Below are 15,965 nucleotides of genomic sequence, written 5' to 3' on the forward strand. Positions count from 1 at the left end.
GTGGTTAGTCCCCTCCTGTACTTCCTGTGCTTCCTGTTCACCCTTGACTGCATGGCCAAGCACGACTCCAACACCATCATTAAATTTGCCGACGACACAACAGTGGTAGGACTGAGGAGGTCAGAGACCTGGCAGTGTGGTGCCAGGATAACAACCCCTTCCTCAACGTGATCAAGATAAAGGAGATGATCGTGGACTACAGGAAAAGGAGGGTTGCGCATGCCCCCATTCTCATTGACAGGGCTGTAGTGGAGCAGGTTGAGAGCTTCAAGTTCCTTGGTGTCTACATCACCAACGAACTAACATGGTCCAAACACACCAAGACAGTCGCGAAGAGGGCACGCCCAACGCCTATTCTACCTCAGATCCTCAAAAAGTTATACAGCTGCACCATCGAGAGCATCCTGATTGGTTGCATCACCGCCTGGTATGGCAACTGCTCAACCTCCAACCGCAAGGCACTACAGAGGGTCATGCGAACGGCCAATTACATCACTGGGACTAAGCTTCCTGCCATCCAGGACCTCTATACCAGGCAGTGTCAGAGGAAGGCCCTAAAGCCACCCCAGTCATAGACTGTTCTCTCTGCTACTGCACGGCAAGCGGTACCGGAACGCCAAGTCTAGGTCCAAAAGGCTTCTTAACAGCTTCTACCCCCAAGCTATAAGACTCCTGAACAGCTAATAAAAATGGCTACCCAGACTATTTGCATTGACCCCCCCCCCATTTTTATGCTGCTGCTACTCTTTTTTAAATTATATATGCATATTCACTTTACTGTACACATTACCTCAATTACCTTGGCTAACCTGTGCCCTCGCACATTGACTCTATACCGTTACCCTCTGTATATAGCCTCGTTACTGTTTATTATTGTTGCTCTTTCATTTTTAAAATGTTTTTTTTTTACTTCAGTTTATTTTAGTAAACTTAACACTTATTTTTCTTAAAACTGTATTGTTGGTTAAGTGCTTATAAGTAAGTATTTCACTGTAAGGAAACAGAACACCTGTTCTATTCGGCACATGTGGCAAATACTATTTGATTTGATTTGAATCAGCTGTGTAGTGCTAGGGCAAAAACCTAAATGTGTTCTCCTTGGAGTCCCGAGGCCGAGTTTGGGACACGCTGCCCTTCGAGGTTGTTGATTGACTGTTTTCTTCAGCTTTAATGGAGCTGTAAACTCCTGACAGATCCTAAATCAACTTTAATTCTCGTTTTAAATCAGGCACTACCAAGTCCCTGTGGTCCCCCCCCCCCCCCCCCCCCCACACACACACACACACCTCTTTGTGGTCAGGGTCATCAGTGTTCTGGGTGTTTGTTTATTTTCTGTGGGTAATATACAAATCCTGTTTGTTTAGTGGAGCGTGATTTCACATCTTAGTCACTGTTCTGTTCCTTTGCTGTGATCCCTAGAGCCAGGAAGACTAAGGCTTTCCTACTGGCAATCAGAATAGACCAAGGCATTCCTACTGGCAATCATAAAGGACCAAGGCTGTACTACAGGAAGACATTAGAATAGACCAAAGCATTCCTACAGGCAGACATTAGAATAGACCAAGGCTTTGCTACAGGCAGACATTAGAATAGACGAAGGCTTTCCTACAGGCAGATATTAGAATAGACCAAGGCTTTCCTACAGGCAGACATTAGAATAGACCAAAGCGTTCCTACCAAAGCTTTCCTACAGGCAGATATTAGAATAGACCAAGGCTTTCCTACAGGCAGACTTTAGAATAGACCAAGGCTTTCCTACAGGCAGACTTTAGAATAGACCAAGGCTTTCCTACAGGCAGATATTAAAATAGACCAAGGCTTTCAAACATGCAGATATTAAAATAGACCAAGGCTTTCCTACAGGCAGACATTAGAATAGACCAAGGCTTTCCTACAGACAGACATTAGAATACACCAAGGCTTTCCTACAGGCAGACTTTAGAATAGACCAAGGCTTTCCTACAGGCAGACTTTAGAATAGACCAAGGCTTTCCTACAGGCAGATATTAAATTAGACCAAGGCTTTCAAACATGCAGATATTAAAATAGACCAAGGCTTTCCTACAGGCAGACATTAGAATAGACCAAGGCTTTCCTACAGGCAGACATTAGAATACACCAATGCTTTCCTACAGGCAGACTTTAGAATAGACCAAGGCTTTCCTACAGGCAGATATTAGAATAGACCAAGGCTTTCCTACAGGCAGACATTAGAATAGACCAAGGCTTTCCTACAGGCAGACATTAGAATAGACCAAGGCTTTCCTACAGGCAGACTTTAGAATAGACCAAGGCTTTCCTACAGGCAGACTTTAGAATAGACCAAGGCTTTCCTACAGGCAGATATTAAAATAGACCAAGGCTTTCAAACATGCAGATATTAAAATAGACCAAGGCTTTCCTACAGGCAGACATTAGAATAGACCAAGGCTTTCCTACAGGCAGACATTAGAATACACCAAGGCTTTCCTACAAGCAGACTTTAGAATAGACCAAGGCTTTCCTACAGGCAGATATTAAAATAGACCAAGACTTTCAGTTTCATATCCTCGAAAGCATCTGGAAATCTTCATGCTGCTTCAGAATGTTTATTCACTGATCAGATCAGACAGATTAAATCTATTATTGTATGAAACTGCTGCATATATATTAGATGATGACCTGGGTTCAAAGTTCAAACCTAGCCTGTTACAGTATATGGAGTACATGACGGTAAACAGGGGACAGACAGATGGTATAGATATGTATAGGTGTATATAGCCAAGAGAGGAGGTCCAGACGTACAGTGTGGTCCGAACTTATCCACACCCTTGATAAAGATGAACAAAAAAAACTGTTTATAAAATATATTATTCAAATACTAAGCTATATTGTATGCTTACATGTTTTGTTATACTTTTATACTAATACAATTGCTCAGAGAAATATATTTTTGTTTAACAAGTAATACTTTTATTCTCTCAAAAAGGTCATTCTAATTTCAACAGCAAACCCACCACTGACGTGTGTGGCCAGAGAGCTCTATATTCATGTCATCTGATCAAAGCACTGTTTCTAATCCAAGTGCAAATGCTGTCCAAGTGCAAACTCCAGGCATTTACATTTGTTGGATGACATGAAAATAGAGCTCTTTCGCCTCGCACACCAGTGGTGGGTTTGGCATTTAAATGAGAATGCATGAGCAGAAAAGAACCTCATACCTCCTGTAAAATAAGGTGGTGGATCTTTGATGTTATGGGGCTATTTTGCATCCACTGGAACTGGGGCCATTGTTAAGGTCAATGGCATCATGAACTTTACATAGTACCAGAACATTTTAGCTATTAACCTGGTTGCCTCTGCAAGGAGGCTGAAACTTGGCCGTAAGTGGATCTTCCAGCAAGACAATAACCCCAAGCACACATCAATATCCACAAAGAAATGGTTAAATTTGTCCACAAAATCAACATTTTGCAATGGCCATCTCTGTCTCCGAACCTGAACCCCACTGAAAACATGTGGTTTTCAGATGGTCTAATATTCTTCCCAATGTGTCCTCCAAGTCATAAAACATTGTAGAAAAAGGTTCAGTGCTCAGAGTTTTCCTCACAAGTTGAGGTATTGAACGGTAGTGGAAACAGGGGTGTCAATCATTTTGACCCTTACCTTTTTGAGAAAACAAAAATATCACTTCTCTGAGCAATTATATTTCCATAAAATAATCAAATTTCTAATCTAATTATTTAATTATTTATTTTGTACAGTCATTTCTTCTCATCTTTATCAAGGGTGTCAATAATTTCGCACCCCACTGTATACATCCTAGAGAGGACAGGCTGCTGCTGAAGAGAAGCCCCAGGACAGGCTGAAACATGTTAATAATCTTTTTCATGCCCTCCAAACGTTTTAATTATTACACCACGCGGTGCTGGGAGCTAGCTGGGAGCCGCGGTCACACACACACACACACACACACACACACACACACACACACACACACACACACACACACACACACACACACACACACACACACACACACACACACACACACACACACACACACACACACACACACACACACACACACACACACACACACACAGAGCTGGAAGCCAGGGTAATTTACAGATTATTTGGTGAGTGCTGGCCTGCCTTCACCCTGAGCTAGTAACTCCACGCTTCAACTACATATTTCTGGTTTGGGTATTTTCAAGACTTTCAAAACGGTTAATCAAAATGCACCCTCACACATCTCTCTTTCCCTCCCTAACTCTCTGCCTGCAAGAAACAATTAGCTGCTTGTTGAAAAGTGTGTGTTTGTTGTTTTACACTCGTCTGTTCTCATCCCTCCCTCCTCTCTCTCCCATCCTCCTCACAGCAGGTTCCAGTCTGTTTAAGGTTGTCATATTTCAAAATACAGTCATTAAAATTACACAATAATAATGATTTCAATTTCCGGACAAAACAATATGCCAGGGAGTGTTGCTTTGAGCGACGGACACTAAAAACAATTCCTAGGGTCGAGCACCACTATGAGGAAGCAGTTCCAGACCATGGTGAGATAACATCATGCTGTTGCTCCCTGTGGTCTGCTCTTTTTGTCTGTGTTCATTAACTGGTCCCAGCCCTCCGCAGCCCTCACTCGCCTGACCTTACAAGTATCGCTCTCGGTCCCTCTGTAACTGTCTCTGACCCTCTCTGGCCTGGGTTCTGGTTCTGTTTGTGTTGTAGAACTTGTAGGTATAAGAAAACGTACACTCTTTAGTGTGGCGCGGTGCATTTTGACACGAGTGACAGACCATCCCATACAGGTTCTTGGGCCGGTTCTCCTGGATGTAATACCTGACAGAGAGGAAGCACAGAGAGAACATTTAGAGAACAATACTGATACATATTATTCTCTTATTATACACAGAGATATGTTATTAAAATACACAGAGATATGTTATTAAGATACACAGAGATATGTTATTAAGATACACATAGATATGTTAATAAGATACACAGAGATATGTTATTAAGATACACAGAGATATGTTATTAAGATACACAGAGATATGTTATTAAGATACACAGAGATATGTTATTAAGATACACATAGATATGTTATTAATATACACAGATATATGTTATTAAGATACACAGAGATATGTTATTAAGATACACATCGATATGTTATTAAGATACACATAGATATGTTATTAATATACACAGCGATATGTTATTAAGATACACATAGATATGTTATTAATATACACAGAGATATGTTATTAATATACACAGAGATATGTTATTAAGATACACAGAAATATGTTATTAAGATACACAGAGATATGTTATTAAGATACACAGAGATATGTTTGTCACGCCTTGGTCATTGTATTTTGTGTTTTCGTTATATTATTTGGTCAGGCCAGGGTGTGACATGGGTTTATGTTATATTGTATTTTCGTATTGGGGTTTGTAGTATTTGGGATCGCGGCTGATTAGGGTGTTGTATAGGCTTGGCTGCCTGAGGTGGTTCTCAATCAGAGTCAGGTGATTCTCGTTGTCTCTGATTGGGAACCGTATTTAGGTAGCCTGGTTTCGCTTTGTATTTTGTGGGTGATTGTTCCTGTCTCTGTGTAGTTTCACCAGATAGGCTGTAATTAGATTTCACATTCCGTTTGTTGTTTTGTTTTGTATTGTATAGTTATTTCATGTATCGTCATTTCATTCATTAAAGAACATGAGTAACAACCACGCTGCATTTCGGTCCGACTCTCTTTCGACAAACGAAGAACGCCGTTACAATGTTATTAAGATACACAGATATATGTTATTAAGATACACAGATATATGTTATTAAGATACACATAGATATGTTATTAAGATACACAGAGATATGTTATTAAGATACACATAGATATGTTATTAAGATACAGAGAGATATGTTATTAAGATACACAGATATATGTTATTAAGATACACATAGATATGTTATTAAGATACACAGAGATATGTTATTAAGATACACATAGATATGTTATTAAGATACACATAGATATGTTATTAAGATACACATAGATATGTTATTAAGATACACAGATATATGTTATTAAGATACAGAGAGATATGTTATTAAGATACACAGAGATATGTTATTAAGATACACATAGATATGTTATTAAGATACACAGATATATGTTATTAAGATACAGAGAGATATGTTATTAAGATACACAGAGATATGTTATTAAGATACACAGAGATATGTTATTAAGATACACAGAGATATGTTATTAAGATACACAGAGATATGTTATTAAGATACACAGAGATATGTTATTAAGATACAGAGAGATATGTTATTAAGATACAGAGATATGTTATTAAGATACACAGAGATATGTTATTAAGATACACATAGATATGTTATTAAGATACACATAGATATGTTATTAAGATATACAGATATATGTTATTAAGATACACAGAGATATGTTATTAAGATACACAGAGATATGTTATTAAGATACACAGAGATATGTTATTAAGATACACATAGATATGTTATTAAGATACACATAGATATGTTATTAAGATACACAGATATATGTTATTAAGATACACAGATATATGTTATTAAGATACAGAGAGATATGTTATTAAGATACACAGTGTGAATATGTAAGTATTTGAGAGGAGAAGTGTCTCAATAACTGCTGGAGGTGAAAAGCTCCAACTGATGCCCAGAGGGGAGAGAGAGGTACTGTATCCCATTAGGTTAGATAGAGATATTATTTAGCCCTGAGCTGTGACAGAGGAAGAGAAGGGAGGCTGCACCTCTAGCGCAGACCATCTACCATTAATCAGAGAGGACTATTAAACCACTTTCAATCAAACATCAAACACCAGATCTCCAGGATGAAAACCAGGACCACAAAAGCATTAAACCTGAGATTAGAATGCCATTCTACTAAAGATGTGTTTGGTGAGGACTTAAGTAAAGTATGATTTAATAAAGAAGCATTTAGATTGCAACCCCGACAAAGGCAGGCAGTGTTCAGTATTCCCCCAGTACAGTGAGATAGAGTTATCAAAGCAGCCAGTAATGCTAAAACACTCTAGTCTGTATATTGACTTTAAACTCAATTGAAACCCAAGAATGTCTTTGAGGTGGTACAGTCACTGAACAACATCATATGGTAGAGAGAAAGAGAGAGAGTGAGAGAGAGGAAGGTGGGGGGGGTGGGGTGGAGAAGATCAGAGCATTGAGCCGGTCCTGTAACAGTTTATATCTTCTCCTGCCTCCATGTTTGTGGGTGACCAGATGGTAACTGGGTAATTGAGGCGGATAGCGTGGCCAATGGAGGGTTAGACCAGGCTGTGACTGTGTGATATGAAGACGTGGGGGGGAAACAGGTGCGATGTGGCAGAGAAGTGTCCTATGAAGTGGTACTGTCTTATCAATGTCACTCTCTGACAGCGGTGGTATGTATGTGTGTGTATAAATGTACACTACCGTTCAAAAGTTTGGGGTCACTTAGAAATGTCGTTGTTTTTGAAAGAAAAGCACATTTTTTGTCAATTAAAATAACATCAAATTGATCAGAAATACAGTGTAGACATTGTTAATGCTGTAAATGACTATTGTAGCTGGAAACAGATTTGTTATGGAATATCTACATAGGCGTACAGAGGCCCATTATGAGCAACCATCACTCCTGTGTTCCAATGGCACGTTGTGTTAGCTAATCCAAGTTGATCATTTTTAAGGCTAATTGATCATTAGAAAACACTTCTGCAATTATGTTAACACAGCTGAAATCTGTTGTTCTGATTAAAGGAGCAATAAAACAGTCCTTCTTTAGACTAGCTGAGTATCTGGAACATCAGCATTTGTGGGTTTGATTACAAGCCCAAAATGGCCAGAAACAAAGACCTTTCTTCTGAAACTCATCAATCTATTCTTGTTCTAAGAAATTAAGGTTATTCCATGCGAGAAATTGCTAAGAAACTGAAGATCTCGTACAACAGTAAAGATGCGACTCCGGGAGGCTGGTCTTCTAGGCAGAGTTCCTCTGTCCAGAGTGTGTTATTTTGCCCATCTTAATCTTTTCTTTTTATTGGCCAGTCTGATTCTCAAACTAGACACTCTAATGTACTTGTCCTCTTGCTCAGTTGTGCATCAGGCCCTCCCACTCCTCTTTCTATTCTGGCCAGTTTGCTATGTTCTGTGAAAGGAGTAGTACACAGCGTTGTATGGGATCTTCAGTTTTCTTGGCAATTTCTCGCATGGAATAGCATTCATTTCTCAAAACTAGAATAGACTGATGAGTTTCAGGAGAAAAGTTATTTCTTTCTGGCCATTTGGAGCCTGTAATCGAACCCAGAAATGCTGATGCTCCAGATACTCAACTAGTCCAAAGGCCCGTTTTATTGCTTCTTCAATCAGAACAGTTTTCAGAACAGTTTTCAGCTGTGTTAACATAATTGCAAAATGTTTTCTAATGATCAATTAGCCTTTTAAAATGATCAACTCGGATTAGCTAATACAACGTGCCATTGGAACACAGGAGTGATGGTTGCTCATAATGGGCTTCTGTATGCCTATGTAGATATTCCATAAAAAATCTGCCATTTCCAGCTACAATAGTCATTTACAACATTAACAATGTCTATTTCTGATAAATTTGATGTTACTTTAATGGGCAAAAATGTGCTTTTCTTTAAAAAACAAGAACATGTTTAAGTGACACAAACTTTTGAACGGTAATGTATGTGTGTAAATTTGCATGCCTGCGTGTCTTCAAATGTTTGTGTGTTGTCTTATGTGTGTGTTGTCTGTGTGTGTGTGTGTGTGTGTGTGTGTGTGTGTGTGTGTGTGTGTGTGTGTGTGTGTGTGTGTGTGTGTGTGTGTGTGTGTGTGTGTGTGTGTGTGTGTGTGTGTGTGTGTGTGTGTGTGTGTGTGTGTGTGTGTGTGTGTGTGTGTGTGTGTGTGTGTGTGTGTACATACCCAGGTAAGCAGGGTCCACAGTCTGCATCATTGTCTGGTGTCCCAGGTTTGAGTACTGTAGCACGGTACAGACCTTCACAGTCCTTATGTCTCCTGCAGATCTCATACTTTCCCTTCGAGTACTTCCCCGGCGGGCACGACACACACACAAAGTCCTCATCCTTAGTCCCATAGCCACAGTTCTGCAACATCACAAACAGGCAATAAAATGTGATTGGTTACAAGAACAGGACAGGAGTCGTTCTGAATATTTTCATTCGGGGTGTTGGTGTAGTTTGTCTAGTGTGTGTGTGTGTGTGTGTGTGTGTGTGTGTGTGTGTGTGTGTGTGTGTGTGTGTGTGTGTGTGTGTGTGTGTGTGTGTGTGTGTGTGTGTGTGTGTGTGTGTGTGTGTGTGTGTGTGTGTGTGTGTGTGTGTGTGTGTGTGTGTGTGTGTGTGTGTACTGCACTGCATGTGGCGACAAAGAGGAAATTGATGTTCTAGTATGGAATAAAGTGGGAGGTCATCATAAACAGTCCCAGGCATACTCACTTCTCACAGTGGGGAGTTGTGACAACAACCAATACCCTGCATAGTCTGACAGGCACACCATTGTTTGATCTATCTTTATTAAAACAGTTGAAGCTCCAACCTGAAGCCAAGCTGCTACTTGTCCTACAGACTTCAGAAACACTATATTCCGACTTCCTACTTTATTGGCTTGTCCAATATATCCACTTTGATCCTCTGATAAAAGCTGGATTAATTTATCAGTAGGATTCTGTCAGGGTGGATCAGCCCAGCTTTAGATCTCCTGGTTGACTTTACTTCTGTTGGTTCATATAAACCTTCTCCAATAGAAGCATTTTTGTCCTGTCTCCATGGTCATTGTAAACCAGCGTGTATCACTGCTTTAAAACCATCTGCTGTATCAGATCACATCTGATCTATGTGGTAGAGTGCTGTTTCATGTGTATGTGGGGGAACTAGTTAGCTACACTAACTACTGGAACTACACACTACTTTTTTAGCTAAACAAAATATGGGTGAAGTAGACAACTTCCTTCCTTTTTTGTCATCAGACCTGCATAATTCACACTTGAAACATTGTTTTTGTGTTTAATAGGCTAAATGACACATTCTGTTATTAAAAGCTGACTCCAGAGTGATCTGTTGTTGCAATTTGTCAATATGATAATTTAACACGAAGTAGTGAACTACCTTTTCTAAGTAACTTCAGATAGGTAAACTATATTTTCTTAAAACTTCTTAGGGATACCCCCCCCTTTTTTCAATTTTCACCTAAAATGACCTACCCAAATGTAACTGCCGGTAGCTCAGGCTCTGAAGCAAGGATATGCACATTCTTGGTACCATTTGAAAGGAAACACTTTGACGTTTGTGGAAATGTTAATTAAATGTAAGAGAATATAACACAATAGATCTGGTAGAAGAGAATTTCAAAGAAAAAAAAAACATTATTTAAAAAGAAGATTCTAACACAATCTTTGAAATGCAACAGAAAGGTCCCACATCTAGCCACTATGGTTGTAATTCCGAATGTGTCCACAAGATGGCAGCAGTGTACGTGCAAAGTTTCAGACCGATAACTTGAAGTATGAGCAAACTACGTAACATTTAGTGTGAAGTCACCCAGGTACATTTGGGAAAATCGTGAAGGAGACGTTTACATTCACATTACATTTTTCTGCAAGAATATTGTCAAATCTGTATACTTGGACTTTGATTTAGCTTTTCCAGTATTATTAGTAGCCATATTATAAGTTCAACATTTGCAAAATACCCCGTTTTCATAACTTCATAACTCTCTATATTCTTATAATTTTTTGTCCAAAAGGAAAAGTCTTGCTGTTGCACAAGGTTAGCAGCTACATTTTGCGACAGATACGGGGTTTAAGCCCAGCTTATTGGCTATCTAGCTAGTTTTGTTTGACCCCGATTGGTGCTTATTTGACAAAGATACAGTCGATCAAGTGAAGACGGCCCGCGTCATCGGCGTGCCATGAAGGCGTCGCTCTCTGATCAAATTTGGTGTCCTATAGGATATACGACACCTCTAATTATATAGTGAAGTCTGGTTACGTTCTAGGATCTCGGAGGAATAAATACGAATGTGATTTGACTGGTTGTAACAACGTTTTGGGTTAGATTTTCACAGATTCCTTTCTCTGCAAATTAAACAAGTAGAAATACAAAATTGATCGTGCATGCTATATGGACCTTTTAAGAATATGAATAAAGGATTTTATCTAACAAATTGACACTTCATGTTATCTCTGGGACCATTTGGATGATACATTCTGAAATCTTGCTCTGATTTAAGTACACATTTGACCTTCAGAGGTGAATTTATCAAAACTATCGGGGTGAAAAGTGTTTTGTTGTTAGGAGCTCTCCTCAAACAATAGCATGGCATTTTTTCACGGTAATAGCTACTGTAAATTGGACAGTGCAGTTATATTAACAAGAATTTAAGCTTTCAGCCAATATAAGACACTTATATGTACCGACATTTGTTGTTTCTCTAAAATCAGTGATTGTGACACAAGGCGCTGAATGTGTAATGATCTTCGTCAGTTGTTTGTAGAAAGTCAGACCGAAATGCAGCGTGTAGGTTACTCATGACATTTAATGAAGAAAATGCTGACCAAGAAATAACTGAGAATACAAAACAACAAACGAGTGAAACTAATACAGCCTATCTGGTGACTAACACAAAGACAGGTACAATCGCCCACCAAATACAACGCGCACTCAGGCTGCCTAAATACGGTTCCCAATCCGAGACAACGAGAATCAGCTGACTCCAATTAGGAATCGCCTCAGGCAGCCAAGCCTAACTAGACACACCCCTAATAATACACACTCCCAATGAATACAAACCCTAATACGAAATACAACATATAAACCCATGTCACACCCTGGCCTACCCAACATATAACAAAAACACAAGATACAATGACCAAGGCGTGACAGAATGATTTACAACTGTCCCGTTGACGGGACACCTCTCTTTAGTAGAGCCTAACTTTTTCCAGTGTGAAATGGTGGATTGGTAAACAATATTTTTTAAGTAGCTTTCCCAACACTGCTATTACTACTGATCCCATATGAAAAAACGAGCTAAATGCCAAGTTAGTAATGTTAGTAACGTGTATGTTGGGAGAAGGGAAGCAAGTACAGGAAGTGCAAATGTAATAATGAATAAAATATGGAACAAACAAGAAACCCGAATAGCATACAGACATGAAATTTAAACAATAACTCCTGAGGAAAGAACCAAGGGGAGTGACAGATATAGGGAAGATAATCAGGAAGGTGTGGAGTCCAGGTGAATCTCATGAGGCACAGGTGCGCGTAACATGCTGACCAAACCAAAAGTTATTTTGTTCACCCACACCAGACACGATCAGGACATGCGGATTGAAATATCAAAACAAACTCTGAACCAATTATATTAATTTGGGGACAGGTCAAAAAGTATTAAACATTTATGGAAATTTAGCTAGCTGGCTTGCTGTTGCTAGCTAATTTTTACTTGGATATTAACATTGGGTTGCTTTTTTACCAGAAATGCACAAGATCCTCTACTCTGACAATTAATCCACAGATATAACGGTAAACCGAATTTGATACTCATCATCTCTCCTACTTCCTTCAGGCTTATTTTTCTTATTACATGCTGACCACACTGCTCGCGTCGAGTGCAAGAGCATCGCAAAATAAACAACACATACATGTTATTCAATCATTGCACCCACACTGCTCACTCCAGCAAGCTTCTGCATTGCCAGGCGCTAAAATAGAACTTAGTTCTATTTGTGACGCTCAGCGCGCTGCAGGTCCTGCCTCTCCCATCTCCTCATTGTTAGCTAATTGCCATAAATGTTTAATGGTTTTGACCTGTCCCCAAATTAATATAATTGTCCTGATCACGTCTGGTGTGGGTGAACAAAATCAATTTGGGCGCAATGGCGCACGCAGATGCACACGTGCGTGCTGTTTGGTCAGCATGTAAAGATTGTGGCAGGTGTGCGTAATAATCTGGCGAAGTGGAGCGCTGGAGAGGGAGAGCTGGAGTACACATGACAATGTTGCTGCTCTGTTTCGTAAGTTCTTACCAAATCTGCAATCATGAGCAGATATTGACATCTGTAATTGTACAGGAGAGTTGAATAACTACAATTGAACTTTACAAGTTAAAAGAGCTGACTATTCAAACAGTTAGCTATGTCTGTGACTGTAGATTTACAGAGGAAGAGAAAAGCAGGGCTCCTTTTGTTGTGTGTGTGTGTGTGTGTGTGTGTGTGTGTGTGTGTGTGTGTGTGTGTGTGTGTGTGTGTGTGTGTGTGTGTGTGTGTGTGTGTGTGTGTGTGTGTGTGTGTGTGTGTGTGTGTGTGTGTGTGTGTGTGTGTGTGTGTGTGTGTGTGTGTGTGTGTGTGTGTGTGTGTGTGTGTGTGTGTGTGTGTGTGTCTCCTTATTAAGGCCCAGTGAGGCTCTGTTTATTTTGGCCGGGGGCTGATGACTAATGGCAGCTGACAGGCTACTACATCCTACCGAAGGATTCAATATTTGGGAAAAATCCAAATGGAATGACAAACCGTGAAAATTGTTAATTCCCCTTTCTGAATCTGAGCATGCATTTTGGGATTTAGCTGGTAACTCTTTGATGCGGGAGGTGTACCTTTGTGTATACCAGTGAGTCAGGTAAACTTCCTGGGTGGTCTGAGCAGACAGATAGAGAGAAGGGCTGTTACGGTAATGGTGACATGGTAACTAGGCTTCTCCGAGCTCTGATGCTGCTGATGGTCATTAGTAGCCTACCAAACTTTATAACTGCCTGGTACTCAGCACGCTATTGTCCCTCTAATCACCCTGACATCAATGCAAATGTTTTATAAAATCTAATCAAACACTTCATGAGAGTCCATGAGCTCATGTTGCTCAACATTTCTATAGGCTATGCCATTGCGTGAGAAAAAACAATTGTTTTCATGGCCTCTATTAAAAACAGGATCCCCATCATCTTTCTATAGGCTAGGCCTACTATATTTATTTCTCAACTTTCCTAATATTTAGCACATTACTTCACTTTACAACAGGAGTATAGCCTACACGGCTGGCATGAATATTAAACACGGGAAAAGTGTTCTCCATTCGCTATTTAAGTGTATAGATCACATGTATTTGTTCCCCCTGCCCCTGTTCCAAGACAGGTGCATGATAATGGTCCATTCTAAATCTAAATGAATTCCACACATATATTATTTAGTATATGTAAAGACAACGTTAAATTAAGAATAGTCTGATGGATGACAATGTCAGCCTATCATTGTGAATGATGTATTATCACTTGTGATAAATCATAGTCGCACACCTCATGTAGCATAGCACATAGGCCTATATGTTTTGATAAGGGTTGTAACACAACTAAAGTTGCCAAATAACTTCTTAAAATGAAGCACATTAATCTGCTTTACAGCTGGTGTAGAGCCTAACTGGCAGACATAGGCCACGCATGAGTTTCAAGTTTGGGGAAGATCATTTTCACCATCCAAAATGCACCTTTATATAAAGCATAATCGGATTTGCAGTCACTTTTGAGAACAGTGTTTCCCCCCCTAATTGATTGCATTTGGAAACATTTGCGCTTCGAGCCTACTGCCGTGTGCGCATTTCTGCGCTTATAATGTGAAGAAATAACCTAACAGTTTATCAATATTGTAAGCTAAACGTTCTGATCTGTTGCATCAGCCTCATTACTTTTAAAATGTTTTTTTTTTTTTATGCGAGTGGTTGTATTAATTTAGGATCTATCGCATTCCACAACTGTCCCAGAGTATGTTTGGAATGTTTAATTATTGCACAGAAGGACAAGTTGACCAATAGAATAGATCAACTTTTGTACTATGGGGGATAGTTGATTGACATAGGCTAGTGCTTTGCTGTTTGTTAGGCCTACTCATCTTGTTGGCTGATGAAAACATGTGCCTCAGAATTCACTAAGAGAGACACAGTTGATCTGTCTGTCTTCGCTTGTAGCATATTTCTTAGCTGTGAGAAAGAACCGATCATGTGACACATTGGTTAATAAGAATGTAGATATCTGAGAGAGCCAAATGAGTGAGAAGTGCTTCGGAGCACGGCAGCCGGGAATTATAATTATTATATTCAGCCCAAGGGCACAAAGGGCATGGATTTTTTTAGGGGACATTACGGCCACACGAGGGGGATGCCGCTGGGAAATTCGAGGCCTGGTGAGAATTTTATCAAGTGCTTGTCAAATTGTGAATGAGAGACTGATGAAGTGTGCGCAGCCTGGACAAGAAACAAAGCAGAGCTCATGCCTTCCATGCAACTTTTTCAAATCATCATTAGAGTCGCATCATGCAGCCTTAGAATGTATAAAAACTCTAAACATATAGCCCAACATTTGTATCACAACTAAAGTGTAAATAGCTCTAAATTAAGCATATAGGAGGACCTGTTTCTTTGTTAACTGCTCAACACAGAATAACCACATGTGCACACTTCCTTGGAAACTGTTTGGAGAAAATATAATTTTTATTTTATTCAGCTATGTTCAATTGTATTCGTCATACTGTAAAATAATACAAATGTATGCCACAGAATTCTAAGCAAACCTTGTCCGCTAAATGAACTAGGCATAGCCATATCAGGGCCTAACATGTTGTCTGGTATGCGTAAATGGCTGTAAGGGAGTCAGGTGCAGGAGAGCAGATATTGGGTAGCCAACGGAGCCTTTTATTTAGGCGAACCAAAAGCACACGGCAAAGTGAACACGAAATAACAATACGGGTTAACATTACCCAGTGCAACAGACTAATGTACGCATCACATGAAACAGAATAAACAACAGCACACCAAGACATGGGGGAAACAGAGGGTTAAATACACAACACATAATGAGGGAAATGAGAAACAGGTGTGTGGGAAAACAAGACAAGAGGAAAATTAAAAATGGA

The 15,965-nt window shown here is 39.7% G+C and overlaps 1 protein-coding gene across 2 annotated transcripts in view; it reads right to left on the reverse strand.

Annotated features, from left to right (window-relative positions):
• Positions 1-15,965, reverse strand: part of LOC124046483 (tumor necrosis factor receptor superfamily member EDAR-like) — a 54,263-nt gene that overhangs the window by 12,145 nt on the left and 26,153 nt on the right. For both annotated transcript variants that reach the window (XM_046366911.1, XM_046366901.1), the window contains exons 4-5: positions 8,981-9,162; positions 4,739-4,824 (exon numbers count right to left, since the gene is read on the reverse strand). In XM_046366911.1, the coding sequence (XP_046222867.1) occupies positions 4,739-4,824; positions 8,981-9,162 (268 nt within the window). The remainder of the gene's footprint in view (positions 1-4,738; positions 4,825-8,980; positions 9,163-15,965) is intronic.

Source organism: Oncorhynchus gorbuscha, linkage group LG01 (genome assembly GCF_021184085.1).
Source record: "Oncorhynchus gorbuscha isolate QuinsamMale2020 ecotype Even-year linkage group LG01, OgorEven_v1.0, whole genome shotgun sequence".
Lineage (NCBI taxonomy): Eukaryota > Metazoa > Chordata > Actinopteri > Salmoniformes > Salmonidae > Oncorhynchus > Oncorhynchus gorbuscha.